General features: G+C 34.5%; 1 protein-coding gene across 1 annotated transcript; it reads right to left on the bottom strand.

The window, feature by feature from the left end:
- Nucleotides 1-1,471: 1,471 nt before the first annotated feature.
- On the bottom strand, nt 1,472-9,735 carry LOC122020420 (signal peptidase complex subunit 3B-like). The gene is made up of 7 exons (XM_042578343.1): nt 9,599-9,735; nt 9,350-9,501; nt 8,415-8,462; nt 7,524-7,586; nt 3,384-3,437; nt 2,435-2,521; nt 1,472-1,851 (listed from the first exon to the last, which is right to left on the bottom strand). The coding sequence occupies exons 2-7, from the start codon at nt 9,473-9,475 to the stop codon at nt 1,726-1,728; spliced, it is 504 nt and encodes a 167-aa protein (XP_042434277.1). The 5' UTR covers nt 9,476-9,501; nt 9,599-9,735; the 3' UTR covers nt 1,472-1,725.
- Between the last annotated feature and the right edge of the window lie 6,431 nt (nt 9,736-16,166).

The following is a 16,166-nucleotide window of genomic DNA, read 5'->3' as shown; positions in this document are numbered from 1 at the left end:
CCTTACAAGTCGCTCAGTTGAAAAAAGATCAAACAACAAATTTTTTTTTCAAATCGATTTCTCTAGCATTTTAACTCTTTGATTTTTCCAAAATGTGAACTCCTTGCATTCGCTTTGATTTCTCCAGTTCTTATTACTTAGTATGATAAAAATAAAGTTTGGTGCTAACCGCTAGGACAAGTCAACAAATCTATTTTCTTGTTGAACCAAAGGTTATGGCTTATAAAATTTACGCCCAACACACAAAAAAAAAAGTTACATTTTATTTTATTTTATTTTATTTTTTTAAATCGGCCTTTAAAGCCTAAACTAAAAAATATCATGAAAACTCAACTCTATTTCCGTAGCTCCTAGACGATTCGATTGATTAGTCGATATCTAAGACTGTCTAATTCCATTTAAGCACCAAAACGGTCTAAGTTGATCGACTAATATATTTTTAATATGTTTGACTAGTGTCTAACACCTAAGCGGCCAACCTGGCCGATTTTTAGAATGGGCAGGGTGATACTATTATTTTTGCGGCATGACTACTTTTTGTTGAAACATTAAGTTTAAGGTTGATTCCCTAGTCGTGTTCCTCGGCTTGGCCCAACATGATCCGATGACTCCTAACATCTCACTGACCAACTTATGTGGAAGTCAACAAGGTCTCTAATTAATTATAGTATATAGTCGATCACTTCGGTCTAGCTATTTTCGTGAATGAGCTACGAAAGTGAACCTCACTTCTGCTCAATACTTTGATTATTACTTCCTAAAGTTGTTTCTAGTGAGTTGAATTCCACCTTTTGTCAATAGAACTTTAGATAGTCAAACTTGGTGATATTATTTTCTACCATAAGATGCCTTTCATTGATAAATTCAGCCTCTATCCAACGCTAAAAGTGATTGTTATCTTTACTAAGTACTTCATCCCTCAAAGTTGATTGCAAATCATCTTCCATTTTGATTTTAAATACGAAGTTTTGGGTAAGCTTGCCGCCTATCCTAGAACTTTTGAGTGTGCACTATGCTAAGTGTGAAGCCTAGACCTTTGAGCAATCATAGCATCTTCCTCAAGTTAGGGATAATTCTTTGATTAAGATTTCGTACTCGGTCTCATTAGTAACTATAAATAAAAATCTTCATTTCTCTATGAAATACTAATCAAACTCACTCAGCTTAATAGCTCGACCTGCAACGACAACAGCCTTATGTAAGATCTACCAAAGTGAAAAACAAAAGAGGAACTAGACTTTAAAAGTAACTTTTCTCTAAGCTTCTAGTTTTAGTCTCTCTCTCTCTCTTTAAATATGTGAACTCTAGTTAAGTTACCCAAATAATTGTGCTTTAAACATCTCCCAATTTTCTCTACTTTACCGTTAAATGATTTTTTTTTCAAATTAAATTCAAACAAACAATTTCAAACTAAATTCTCATTCGTTCAATCAGCAAGCTTAACGAGACAATGATTCAAACTGAAAAGCTATTATCCAAAAGGAGATTTTATCATCGACAAAATGGTGGTGAAAAAGATAATACACAAGTGCAGGAAAGTAAGATACCTAACTTTTGCTGTTTTCCCCAGAAAAGGTACAAAAGCCTACATAAGAGGAATAGGCGAGAAAATCCAACAACATTAACTCCTACCCTTTTGCAAAACTTGCAGTTAGAATCGTACATCGTATCAAATTCTCGAATGTTTAAATTAAATCAGCTAGAGGAATTAACTGCAAGCATTTACTATTTGTAATCCTGAGGAAGGTAGTATCCCGTCATTACTATTTTGTCGGCAAACATCTTGCCAGTCTTCGGCATGATATGCCAATGAAGTGTCATGTTATAATCCTTGCCTCTGAGGTTGTTGCCCTGCATGAAGTTGGAAAGGAAGAATTTAAGTTGTCAAGCATCAAAACAAGAATTGGCTAACTCAGGTCTTTGCTCCTGCTCGTTGGAAACTTTCTTTCAAATTGGACATTTCAGCTACAGAAACCAGAGAAACATTCATGCAAAGATGAAATCGATAAAACACATAAAGGAAGATTTGGACAGAAGTTTCTTGAAAACATAGGATGAAAAGCTCAAAAAAAAAAAATCAACGGTGAGGAAGGATGAGATGGATGATCAGAGCTTAACGCCAATCTGGTTATTAATCATGGTATCCAATGTATTAATATTTGAGACTCACGGCCTACCCCCAGAAGTGACCAGATTTTAAGCAGATATGGGAAAGAAGAATACACATTTATCAAATTTAATAGCATTTGGTTGGTCAATAACTGCTATGAATCCATCCATACATTTTTTTTCTAAATAGTTATAGAATAACAGATGAATACCATCTACGAGTAACAATAGCCAATACTAGTAAAAATATGGAGGAAGAAGTTATCGTGATGTACATAAGTAAACTTGTATCATATAAATAAAGAGGGAATGGGCCATCTCTTGCCTGGTCGGTGAAACGGTACTTGTTTGTGGTATGAATCCAAAATTTAGCATGCTCTTTTGATTGTATGATTCCGTCCCAAAGTGAAACCTGCCAGAGAGCGTATTTGAGGAAATTATGACATTAACAACGACTGCAAAAACAGCACAAATGAAAACAAGTCTATTAGGTGAATATTAGTGGGTGTCTATTATGCTACCTAAAAGTAACCTCAAAACTTGAAAGGACAAAATAAATTTTATTAACTAAGAGTTTAAGCGAAACTATAGCTCAGAGTAAACTCAAAACTTGATCTCCCTCCCCTCTCTGCACTTTCAACACTAATTCAATGTAGCTAGCCACTCACAACATTCATATAAGTTAATCTACATGTCTTTCCCCTTTACCAATTTTTTCTGAAGTAAATAATCATGATGAATACCATTCCATATTTTGTTTCCTCAATAAGCATGTTCAGAATATATTGGGGTTACTTTAAGGAATATGTAGTTTTTTGTCTATCGAGAAAAAGCGACAGAAACATAGCTTTCTCTCCTATGTGATCCAATCAGATTATCTATCAGTCCCCAAAAAAAAATTAATAAGGGCAAGAAAATTAGGGAAATGATCAATACATTTCAAATTATAATCCCTGATAGCATTACAGTCTTGATAAATTTCACTCACAAAGAAAAAAGATGGAAATAAAGACAAAGATATGTTACTTCTAGACATTCAACTTTAATGAGCTATGTTCCCAACCCTACTTGGGCAACAAAAACAAATGAGCAGGCTGTAAGAGTCAATAAAACACAATTCAAAACACAAAACAATTGGACAATAATGCATAAATACATGCTTATTTCATTTTACCAGTCACACTAGTAAACTAAACAGAATCATAAGAAAACATTATCCTTGCTCAAGTTATGGCGGAATCAAAGCAGCAGTAAATCTAAATATTAATGTTCACCTGATTCAAGGCATTCTGAGGTGTCTCATATTCAGCTGCTACAAAGACAAACACCTAGATATTGCAATTAAAAACCATAAGACCAAGTCAATGAATTTCTAAACAAATCCTGCAATGGAATTGCACAAGTGCTCTATTATGGACAGCATATGTAGATGGAATAGTCACTTTATTATTCATGCAGTTATTTAGGTGTGTGCCAAGAACTTAATGTTTATATAGTTATGGATGAAGTTGTATTTGTTTGTACTTTGTAATTACTATTAAGTTACCCAGGGAACTAAGAGTTTGTAGTCCAGGACCAGTTATTAAGCTTCCAGCACATAAAACTCCTCTATTTGTGTAAAAATATCAAATTGTATATTTAATTCTCCAGGTGTTAAAAGACTTTGCATAATGAGGCTTCTTCAGTGTTAAGAAGCTTATGAACAGGAAAATGTGGATGTTCAAATCCCAACTATAGGTTTTGATTGCAATATTGGATCAGGAATCAGAGTAACGATGAAGCAGTATAGCTACTCCTGCAACAATATTGCTACTTCTGTGGTTTGAATCAAGAAAAACCATATGAAAGATGCGACTTGATTTTTTAATTTTCTCTTTTTGAATAGTAAGATATCATTATGGCAAATCTTTCCATAAATTAGAATTTGAGATATTAAAAGTCAAAATTCTATAGGAAAAGTAATTATTTTGAATTCAAGAGTACAAAAAATGGAAATAATTATATTTTATGATATGCTAAAGTTATATTTTACCTTTGAAAATGATGGTGAAAAATGAAATCAACTGAAGCAATATTAGAAAGGAACAGTGAGTTACTTTTTTAACATGCAAGATATCTAAAATGAAAAGGCTTCAAATTCGTCAAAAAATATAAGTTTAAGATATTTCTAAATGCACCTACTATAAAAATTCCAAAATTTTAATTAGAAGAATCAACATTGTGATCCATAATTTCTGATATTTTATATCCAACCTTTACCTCTGTCTACTCAGATAGATCCTTTAAATAAGAATATATGTTGTTTCAACAGTAGAGCAAACTGAAAGTAATTAAATAACACCTTTTTTGCCATGAAGACCGTTTCCTCTTTCCATATTTATACCACTAAGCTTCAAAGATATATATAATACTTTTTCATTTCTAGAGTGAAGATTCACATGTACCAAATAAGAAAGGATAGTTACATGAACCCCAATGGGACTCTTCCATATTTTATATACAAAGATCCTTAAATCTCCATTTGTCTCCACTATACCCATGTCGACCACCGACACCTTCAGTCAACATTGGCACTTACATTGATCAAGTGTAAAGATATCTAAGAATACCCATGTTGAACAGTTGAATTCACAGGTTTTAGACCAACGCTCATACCAGGTCTGAGTAAACATAGATAAGACATAAGATCATGTGTTTTATGACTAGAATTTGAAACATATGGCATCCATGTCAATCAAGTTATGTGTACACACTTTCCCACACCTTCTAAAGGCCCTTGCCCTTGCATGATATTTCTCAACCATGGCTTCAATCTAGGGTAACTATTTTCTTCAACCAACGTAGTCTTCTTTGATCAATTAAGAACTAGCAAGATTAATGTCTTTATGATTTACACTCATTATATTCCTATTGAAGTCCACGGGTTTGGCTCCTTTGCTCTCTGCTTGACAAATGGCATATTCTTCCCAAGACATTTATTTTCTTGTAAAAAGGGGCGAAGATGATGCCTAAAGTTGAATTGATCTCTTGTGGATATTTTCAATCATACTACCACTTACATTTCTAATAGTAAAGCATCCAATCTGAGATCCATAAAAGCAAAGGCACTGCTAGTGCAATAGGAACTAATTCAAGGATGACAAGAACATCCTGCGGTGGATGAATTTGCATAAGGCCTTATTCCTGTGGTCCCTGTATTTTTGTGGCAAAGCATCTTCTATACTCCACAAAGGTGGAGGATAGCGGTGACACCACTAGTGAACTAGGAGAGGATGGTGAGGTGCTCCTCCTTGTAGAAAGGCAAGAGTTTGTCTTCAGTGCTACCACTTTCCATGGTGAGCCTCTATTTTTTCCTTCCATTCCAAACTTATTTCATTCTCCCGCGATCAAAAATATGGCTGAGAAAATTATGTCTAGAAATCACATGTTCTGTTGGGTTGTAATAATATTTCTCATGTCTTCGGTATCGATCATGATGATGAGTATCTTATCATATCAACACTCAATACACTTTTGTATATTTCAACGTGCATCAAAATTAATCCAAATAATGGTTGTTATCTTTTGTAACGTGGTTCTCCGATTCTAATTCAATAATCTAATTATTATAGTCATATTCATTGCCACAACAGAAATATTTTAAATAGCCCCTAAATTCCAGAATAGAATAATATTTTAAATCTTAAAGAAAATAGTGCAAAAAGAGACACAATTTACATAAGGCAGTCAATCATGTAGTGTTAGTTTGAATCTTAAAGCCAATGGAGAAGTCAATGTGGCACTAATTTCACAGGATGGGTCTATAGTTATCATTTTCATTACGCATCAAAGTTGGAATTTAAAAAATCTCTAAAACATAGACATGCTCTTTGTTAATTGAAAATTTGACTAGATTTACAAGATTGAGGTTTTAATTTGAGGGGGAAAATAGTGCAACGAGTATTTTTTCTATAGGCTTAAAGTTGTTTTGTGAAATAGGGAAGTAAACATTATAACACAATCTCATGTTTGTAGTTCATAAATTAATGATGATAATACTCCAAGGTTGTGATATAACTCATTGGTTGTGCCAACACGTCGTACTTGGGCTCAAGCTATGTCAACCAGACTTTAGGCATGTCGTGTCAGGCCTAAGACAGCTCTAAACTGGTCATGCCTAGCAAGCATGACATGTGGTAGCTCAACCTCCATTTCAACACAAGCCGAAGCATGGTTGTCCCATATGGTGCCTAGACCAGCTTGTTAATCAAGAATTTAATAATTTCATGTCATCTGCAAGGTTTATGCGAGGGGTGGAGGTGACACTAGCAATCGAGCTCACTGACTTAGAGGAGGAGGTGTGGGAAAGAGTCATCTTCAAGGAGATGTCATCCTCATTGCAAGAGGTCTCTTCAAGCTGCCATCAACCAAAGGTGGTTTTTTAAATAGATCTAGATATACTGGTTCAAATCTAATTGTGACGAAACAAATTAATGCAACAGAATCACTAAACGTTCAATTACTTGATATCTGAAGCAACTAATTATCTCAAATTATACCATGTTAATTGGGGTTTAAGTCAAATCAAATAGACAAACAAGGGCACAGAGGTCCCTCATGTGACATGTCCAATAAAAACAATAAGATTGTGAACGTAAGTCTTGGATTTGGCTTTCTAACTTATCATGAAGTTATGATCTCCATTAATTAGTGTAGAAAACCCTTTGTGTGCATGTACATATACATAGATACATATTAGAGTTGTCAGCACACATTTTTTCCTTATGATGTTTACACAGAAACCACTTGTCTCCATTTGACATTGTTCCGAAGGTTGAGTACAATGGCCTGTTCGATGGGTCACTACTGTCTGTGCATAGTGTCACCATTGCTACCCTTTCTCCATTAGTCATAGTTGCCTATAGGTTTCTTTAATAGAACTCCAAGTGACGAATCTCCTCAATCGTGCCCATTGTGGGTTGTGTCAATTCCTTGATACCCATGTTGTGGAGAAGCATCGTTGTCTACTGTCAAATATGGGGCTCCGACTATGTGTGGCTTATCACAACCGGTCTGCATCTTGGAGCTATCAACAACACATGCCTTCGACCTTATATGTAACATTAGTTACAGTGATCTAAAGATCACGTTGGAGTTAAGAGTTATAGATGACAATAACAACTAAAAGTGCATTCCAATTAACATTAATTTTTAACATATAAAAAATAATTCTTAACAACTTCGAATTACAAAACAATAAGCTCTGTTACTTATAAGTAATTTCAAAAGGACCAAACATGTCCAACACTTGAAAATAATTAAAAGCAATTGACCTAAAAAAATATTGCCAAATTGGATGATAACCTAGAGAAGTCAAGAAATGATGTCTACTAATTATCATAACCAACAACATACTTATGACTTATAAGGCAAACCTGCTTAGTATTCCACGTGAATAGAGATGAAAGATCCGCCGATATGTTCAGTGTTAAGCTGACCTGAAAAATATAACAGTAAATGAAGTTAGATTTTTCTATCCATAGTTCCATACTTAATGCAATATAATCAACATTCCCTAGCTCCCAGATATATTATCAGTGACCAAAAAATAATTTAATAGCATATGGAGCAAAGAAATTTTACACTATATTATCAGATTAATTAGTCCAGTGGAATTTTCATCCAGATATGCACACTTTCTTTCTCAAATATAGTAAATTTGAAATGGGCGAGTCTTCATTCTTATTGTTTCCTTACAAAAGCTACTGCCATTGGATATATTGAAGTAAAATAAATAAATAAATAAAAGATAGAAATACCAATAATTTCTTACGATTACTATAAGGGTGTTATTTAAGAATCTTCAAGCAACTGCCTATGTGGGTAATGCCAGTGTTGCTAATATGTATCAACTAGTTTAAGATTCCTTGAGAAACATTTTGAATTTGCACTCAAAGCTTCACTATTTTGGAAAACAAAATGTGAAATTTTCTTTCAAGTAAAATCTCACGAAATTTTTCCACACTTCCTGTAAAAAATTTCTGAAACTGAGAAGGGTTGTGTGGCATCATTGTTTTAGCTATTGCAAATCATACTTGCAAGCATTGCCATTTTTCCACAGAATTGAAGGGAGAAAGGTGCACAATCGTAGAGTGCTGATTAATAATACTTTGCATCAACATCAGTGTTTCAGTCTATTATAAAGCATACTTGCAAGAGCAAATGCTGTCATTTGTCCACAGAAGAGAATTCAAAAAAGGTGTATAATTGTAGTGAGTTGCTAAGCAATATTTTGCATTAATAATAAAAACATGACAATAGCACACCTCATCATTCCCATTTGGCTGCTTCTGGAACCAATTTATATTAAGAACCTGCAGAAGAACAAAATGATCAAAAATGTTGAGAAACAGAAAGAGTAACAAAAAGGACGAGAAAAGCATATAATGGAAGTATTGCCAAGTAGTAAGAGATAAATCTTCAGTTTTACTGAGAAAAGAGTAAAATGATTAACAAAAAAATAATATGGTGTGTCCAGGGACATATGAAAATATTAAATTTATAGCTAATCATCTGCATACTCTAGTCCAGACTTAACCCCATATAAAAAGCTCAATACCTTCAAGTCCATCTAGGGGATGACTTGGGATGTGAATACCATCTAGGCCTATGGCTCAGGAATAGAGGATTTCTCCAATTATTTTGAAAAGGAATTAGTTTCATATGAAATAAAAGAATACTCCATATGGAACACATCCTATTGGTCATGACTTCTATTGGCAGTTAAGAGATCAAAAACTATTACACTTGAAGCAATACCGTTATACTGAACTAACCTTCTCTGGAACCAATCCCCATTGAAAAAGAATCGCAAAGTATAGCTTAGGAAAGAATTTCTGAGGAGTCTAATTTCACTTCCAATTCAGATTAGAGTGAAAAACATAACCCATTGTAATTCAGTTATTGAAGCCCATAAATTACTAGGGATTCTCAAACAAAATATACCTTTATTTGATCGATATATAAATGCCAAAATTTTGGGATGATAGAATTACCATTCCTATTTATTTTAACAAACACAGTAGCATAGGACAACGTTAAAAATCGAACTTCAATTCCATAGAATTTATGGTTCCAATCAAGATGCAAGCGATGCAACTGAATATATCGGGACACTAGTCGGAAGTATGTATCAAAGACCTGAGGGATCGAGGAAAACAAGGGCTTGATAATCTTCAAACGGCCTAGCCGGAAACCTTACCTTGACGTCGGCGGTGGGCGAGGGAGAATTGAAGTTGTCTGAGAGGGAGACCATGGCGCACGTAACAGCCAAGATGGTGACGGCGAACGTCACCACAGCGTTCGCCCTGTAGCCGAAAGAATGCATCGTCTCACACTCCTCCCTCTTTCTTCCTAGGGTTTTGAATCAAGCAACAGGATCAACCTCCACAACTTACAGGGCACGCAAAGTGGGAGAAAGGGCGAAGGAGATAGGTCAAAGCAATTTTACCTCTGCAGCGTCGGATAGTTCGCCGAGCTACCACCGGAAACCGACCCACGAGAGGAAGCGCTCCTGCGTCGAAGCGAGAGAGATCTGACGCCTGCCCTATTTCGGACGTTTACTTGAGTACTTATTTGGGAAACAATGGACGTATGCGTTTAAAATAAATAAATAAATTTAAAAATATATTTGTTATTTCAGCAAATGACAAGAAGTGTATTTATTTTCCATTTTATTCATTTCGTAATAAAAAATAATAATAATTCCAGTCCGTGTCATTCACTATGTTTAAAGGTGACTAATTTGATCCCAAAAGTTTTTCATCAATCATTAGAATAAATTAAGAAGTGCATATGATCATCAGTCCAGAAGCCTAGTATCTTTTGATTATATCCTTCATTTGGAGAAAAAATTTCTACAAATACATAATAGTGAGGATCAAACCGTGGATATTTAGGTGACAACCTAAATATCCAACCATGGTACCATAATCCCAGGGGCATTTCATCATCCACTCAATTATAATAAAAGATAATTAAATAAATTATAAAATTCTTTTCTAGTTCATCCCTAAATTTAAATTATATGGAGGATTTTTCTCCTGAGCACACTGAGAAATGATATCTTATTCTATTATAGTAAAATTGTCATCTTCTAGTCTGGGCACCTTCTTAGGGTCATTTCATCAACCACTCAAGTGGCAAAAGGTGAAATCGTTCGCCCTTAGCGTCCCCGCCGCACCCAACCCCAGGCCATCACGAGGGAGGTAAATCACGGCAATCAAGAGGGCAAGTGGCGGTGGGGTGAATTGCATAGGGTCCAAGGATTTACGCCCTGACATCCCTGTGGTTCGACCCCGCGACCTCATGTGGCAAGTATGCCACCACTTACCATCTCAGATGACCCGTGGGATCATTTCATCAACCACTCAAGAACAATATCAATGTCGTGTTGAATTTTAAAGAATAGCATCACTATGATCTTATATTAAAAAATTCAACATCACTTTAGTGTTACATAAATATATATCTATTGGTGCGATTAGTACTGACGGTCTAACTCAGTTTTGAATGAATGACAAAATAAAGTTAAGTTAATTTCAATGTGATTTAACACTTTGACGAAGTGTGCAGGAGAAGTCCAGCTAGGTCGACGGATTGACCTAATAGCTGGCACAAAGACCAGTTAAGTCGACGGACTGACCTGATAGCTAACACAAAGACCAGTTAAGTCGACGGACTGACCTGATAGCTGGCACAAAGACCAGTTAAGTCGACAGGTTGACCTGATAGCTGGCACGAAGTTCAGCTAGGTCAACGGGCTGACTTAATAGCTGGCATGAAGTCCAGACAGGTCGACGGGTTAACCGGACGTCTGACAAATAAGTTAATGTAAGTCACTGGAGGAGAGTGACTTGGTAAGGACGTGTTTTCCGTTTGAGGGAACAATGGGCGTCAATCCAACTTAGAACCATTTCGGAAATCTAAGTTGAGATCGTGACTAAATTTCGGTCTCGGTGAGACGAAATCTAATTACTACTCTTTTATTATATTTGTGCTAACTTTTGTTTTGCAGGGTAGTAAAACTTTTATTTTGCCTCGGACTAACATTTTCTTACAGTAGAAGGACTTTCTGGAAGATGGTGGTCCGGACGCTCGGAAGGGATCCGGGCACCTGGAAGACAAAACTCTATCCTGTCGCAACGAGGAGTGCGTTGATTGGTCGGACTTACGTCACGGTCCGAGCGCCCGGAAGGGATCTAGGCGCTCGGAGCACTTCTATAAAAGAAGGCCTCCACCAGAACTGAAAACAATAATTCCTTCTACGACTGTTCTATTATGCTCTATTTCTGCATCTCTGCGAAGCCTCTCCGACAATTTGCTGCTCAAGTTGTTCTTATTATTATTGTCGGTATTTTCCTTCTAAAGAGTTCTTGTACTTGCATTTGTAATATGATTTTGCGAACTATTAGTGATTGTCCAACGAGAGCACTCGACGAGTGCGGGCCTTGGACTAAGAGTCGATGAAGGCTCTGAACCAAGTAAAACCGGTTCATGTTAGCATTGTTTTGCTCTTAGTTTTCCGCTGCTTACTCTAACTCACTACGAATTTTTCGATTGCTATTCACCCCCCTCTAGCGACTTTCATGATCCAACAAGTGGTATCAAAGCAGGTACCGCTCTGAATTAGTGCAACCACCAATCAAGCAAGGAGTTTTTTTTGAAGAAAAATTAGATACACCTTTCGTTTTTCCCTCCAAAAGTATTTTTGAAAAATTCATTTTCATTTTTTCACCGTTGGCTAGTGTTGACAAAATATCGCGTTTAACAAAATTTGTAATAATATTTTTTATTAATATTTTATTATTTTAAAAAAAATATTTTTTTCACGCATTTTTCTTTATCTCCCACATTGCTTACCCCAAGACAAAGTCTTGGAAATTGTTTCTTGTCTTTTTTTTTTTGCAAATATACTAATGTCTATTCAAGAAGGATGGAGCATCCACGAGCCACCACCATATGATCAAGAATATTTTAACTACTGGAAGCGAGGAATGGAATGGTTCTTAGGAAGTCTAAACTTTGATAATTTGCCTAATATTGAGAAAACTTTCTCGGGGCTCAGAATTAAACAAAAATGTAAGTAAACTTATTTGTAATATTTTATCTAACAATATTTTATGTAAACTATAAGTGTACAAGAATGCACATGAGCTTTGGACCTAGTTGATCAAGCTACACGAGGAATCGTCAGAGTTAGAGGATAAAGTCAAAATCAAATATGGACTCAAGTCAAATCCAATCGAAAAACCTACTGAATTAGGAGATGCGGTTAAGGTTAGTATAATTTACCAAAATACCCATATCAGTAGTAGTTTAAATAATTTACATGATAATTTAGATAAGTATGAAATTATCCAAGTATGGTAATAATCTAAATTTACATGATTTAAGTTTTAAACCATAAAATAATCTAGATTCTGATCAAGTCAATCAAGACTTTGATCAAATAAGCATCAACCTTGACTTGGTCAAACAGAATAACTAAATCAATTCAAATAATTCAGAAAATCCAAAATTAAGTAAAAATTCAAAAATAATTAATTCAAACATTAAAATAAATTCGAATTTAAAACTTAAAAATAACAAAATAGATTTATATAAAATCAATAAATAACTTAATAAAGTATTTAATAATCTAGATAATATCAATCTAACAAATTTTATCCAAAACCAAGATAATTTAATTAATAAAAGATTAAATTTTAAAGATAAGATTAATCTAATAAATTTAACTAATAATATAAACTTAAAAGATAAAGAAAATATAAGGATAAATTCAAACATTTCAATAAAACCAAAATAGAATTTAATAAATTCAAAATTAAATATTAAAGAAAATTCAAAATTAATAGTTAATAAAAAATTAATAGATAAACCTTTAAAGAAATATAATTTAATCAATAAAAACTTAAACACTAAAAATCTTAACTTAATAAAATTAAAATTGAAAGAAAATTTAAATATTAAATACACTCCTTTAAAGAAGAAAAATTTGACCAATTTAATTAATTCAAAATTAGAAACTTAAATTTAAGTTATAAATTAAAAATCTTAAAAAGAAAATCAATAATTTATGGGGAGACTCCAAACTAATTGGCACCTCTAAAAGTAACCTACCCGGCGGGGTAATTAGGATTAGAGTAAAAAGGGACAAAGTTTAACTTGACCTACGGTACTGGTGAAGTTTTAGATGATAGTAGGTTAGGGAAGCTTAGTCTATGCATATCTAGGAAGATATGACTTCGACTTGGTGCATTTGGTTGAGTGGAACTAACTGAAGCTACCCTTTACGAATCCTAACTAGTTAGACCAAGGTTTTGTACTAAGTTCAGTGGATAGAAGTATTTGGAAAATCTCGAAGGCATGGTTACTTAATGATGTCCAAGTGACTCACCATAACCCTGAAGTTTATCCAAAGAATGTCTATTTGTTAAGCCCAAAGCTAAACTTGAATCTAACACAAATTTAAATCAAACCCTAAAAATTGAACTTAACTTCATCTCACAAAAATTATAGATTTACCTAATTGAAACATAAATGGGTGAGATGACTAAGTGTTGGTTGCTACTCGGAAAACCTATAGGTTCCACTGTACAAAAATTTTGTACAAAGGTCTGAACCTTTTCCTAGCTACCATGTGTTCTTTTAAATTAAATTTTGGATCGCCTGCGAAACTTAACACGTTTGATCCAAAACTTAACCTATTTGTTCTTTTAGGTTTTGACTTGGATCTCCTGCGGAACTTAACACGTTCGACCCAAATCTCCTTAAGTTACTAATTCCATTAAATATTAATTTCCATAAAAGGTTCCCAGTACTGACGTGGCGAGGCACATGGCCTTCTTGGATATGGGAGCAACCACCACCGACTAGACAAAACCTTTAATAGAAAGCTAATATTTAATTTCCTAAAATAACTTTAGGTTAACCAAAGAGAACAATCAAATCACAAGGAAAAGAAAGAAACAAAAGAACACAACTTGGAAAAAAATATTTGAAATACTAGAACGTAAGCCTCTTGTATTTGGTATTATTTCCATAAATAACTAGCATGATGCGAAATAGAAATTACTAGTTATACCTTGTAGAAAACCTCTTGATCTTCTACCGTATTCCTCTTCTAACCTCGGACGTTGTGTGGGCAACGATCTTCCAAGATGAGAAACCACCAACCACCTTCTTCTCCTCCAAGCAAGGTTCGGCCACAAAAGAAAAGCTTCACCAAGGAGAAAACCAAAATACTAACCAAGCTCCAAGAGATGCTAGCTTTCTCTCTTCTTCTTCTTCTTCTCCGAGTAGTATCCGGCCACTACAAGAGCTCCAATAGAAGGTAGGGTTCGGCCACCACAAGAGGAAGAGATGGAGAGGTTGGCCCACACCAAGGAACAAAAGAGGGAGAGGAATAATAGATGTTGTGTCTTGTGAAGGCACCCTCACCCCTTCTTTATATTCCTTGGCCTAGGTAAATTAGGAAATTTAATTACAATAAATTTTCCTTAATTTCCTTGACATGATTTAATTGAGAGAAATAAAATAAAATTTCCTCAATTAATTTCAAGTGGTCGGCCATCATTGGATAACAAAGAGGACAAGTTTTAATCAACAATTAAAACTTCCTAATTTGTTTCGGAAATTTTAAAAATAAAATTTCTCTTTAAAATCTCTTCATGGTTGATAAAAGGAAATTTCTATAATTTTAATTTTATCTACATGTGAATAATTTTAAAGAAAAATAAAACATCTCTCCAATCTACAAATAAGGAAAGAGATCTAATCTCTTTCTTTAATCTTTAGTAGATCTTTTAAAGAGTGATATTTTAATTTTAATTCTCTTTAAAAATATATCTTCCACATAATAAAAATTAAAATTAAATTTCTTTTTAATTTATTTGGCCGGCCACCTAAGCTTGGGTTCAAGTTAGGGCCGGCCACCCATACCCAATGCCGACCTAGCTTGATCCCAAGCTAGCTTGGCTGATGTATATGAAGGTGGGTATAGGTGGGTATAGAACTCTATAAATAAGAGGCTACGATAGGGACCGAGAGGAGGAATTGGTTTTGGTCTCCCGATAAAATTAAGCATCCCGTGTTCGCCTAACACACAACTTAATTTTATCAATGATAATTCATTCCACTAGAGAACTATCATTGAACTACCGCACCAATCCCAAATTACATTTTGGGCTCCTTCTTATTATGAGTGTGTTAGTCTCCCGTGTTTAAGATATCGAATGTCCACTAATTAAGTGAGTTACTGACAACTCATTTAATTAATGTCTAAGTCCAAGAGTAGTACCACTCAACCTTATCGTCATGTCGGACTAAGTCCACCTGCAGGGTTTAACATGACAATCCTTATGAGCTCCTCTTGGAGACATTATCAACCTAGTATCTCTAGGACACAGTTTCCTTCTATAATCAACAATACACACTATAAGTGATATCATTTCCCAATTTATCGGGCTTATTGATTCATCGAACTAAATCTCACCCATTGATAAATTAAAGAAATAAATATCAAATATATGCGCTTGTTATTATATTAGGATTAAGAGCACACACTTCCATAATAACCGAGGTCATTGTTCCTCTATAAAGTCAGTATAAAAGAAACGACCTCAAATGGTCCTACTCAATACACTCTGAGTGTACTAGTGTAATTATATAGTCAAGATAAACTAATACCTAATTACACTACGACCTTCTAATGGTTTGTTCCTTTCCATTCTGGTCGTGAGCTACTGTTTATAATTTATAAGGTACTGATAACATCATCTTCTGTATGTGACACCACATACTATGTTATCTACAATATAAATTAAATGAACAACTACAAATAAATGTAGATAATTAGACCAAATGTGATTCTTTATTCATAATGAATGTTTACAAAGCTTAGGCTTTCAGTATACACTCCAACAATCTCCCACTTATACTAATGACTAAGCTGCCATATCTTCTACCATACATCTGATTCTCATTCCCTCCACATGCCGATCAAAAGCTTTCGCCGG

The sequence above is a fragment of the Zingiber officinale genome, chromosome 9A (assembly GCF_018446385.1).
Source record: "Zingiber officinale cultivar Zhangliang chromosome 9A, Zo_v1.1, whole genome shotgun sequence".
NCBI classification, from domain to species: Eukaryota; Viridiplantae; Streptophyta; class Magnoliopsida; order Zingiberales; family Zingiberaceae; genus Zingiber; species Zingiber officinale.
Note: the sequence above shows the minus strand (reverse complement) of the source record. Positions and strands in the feature narration are given on the sequence as shown.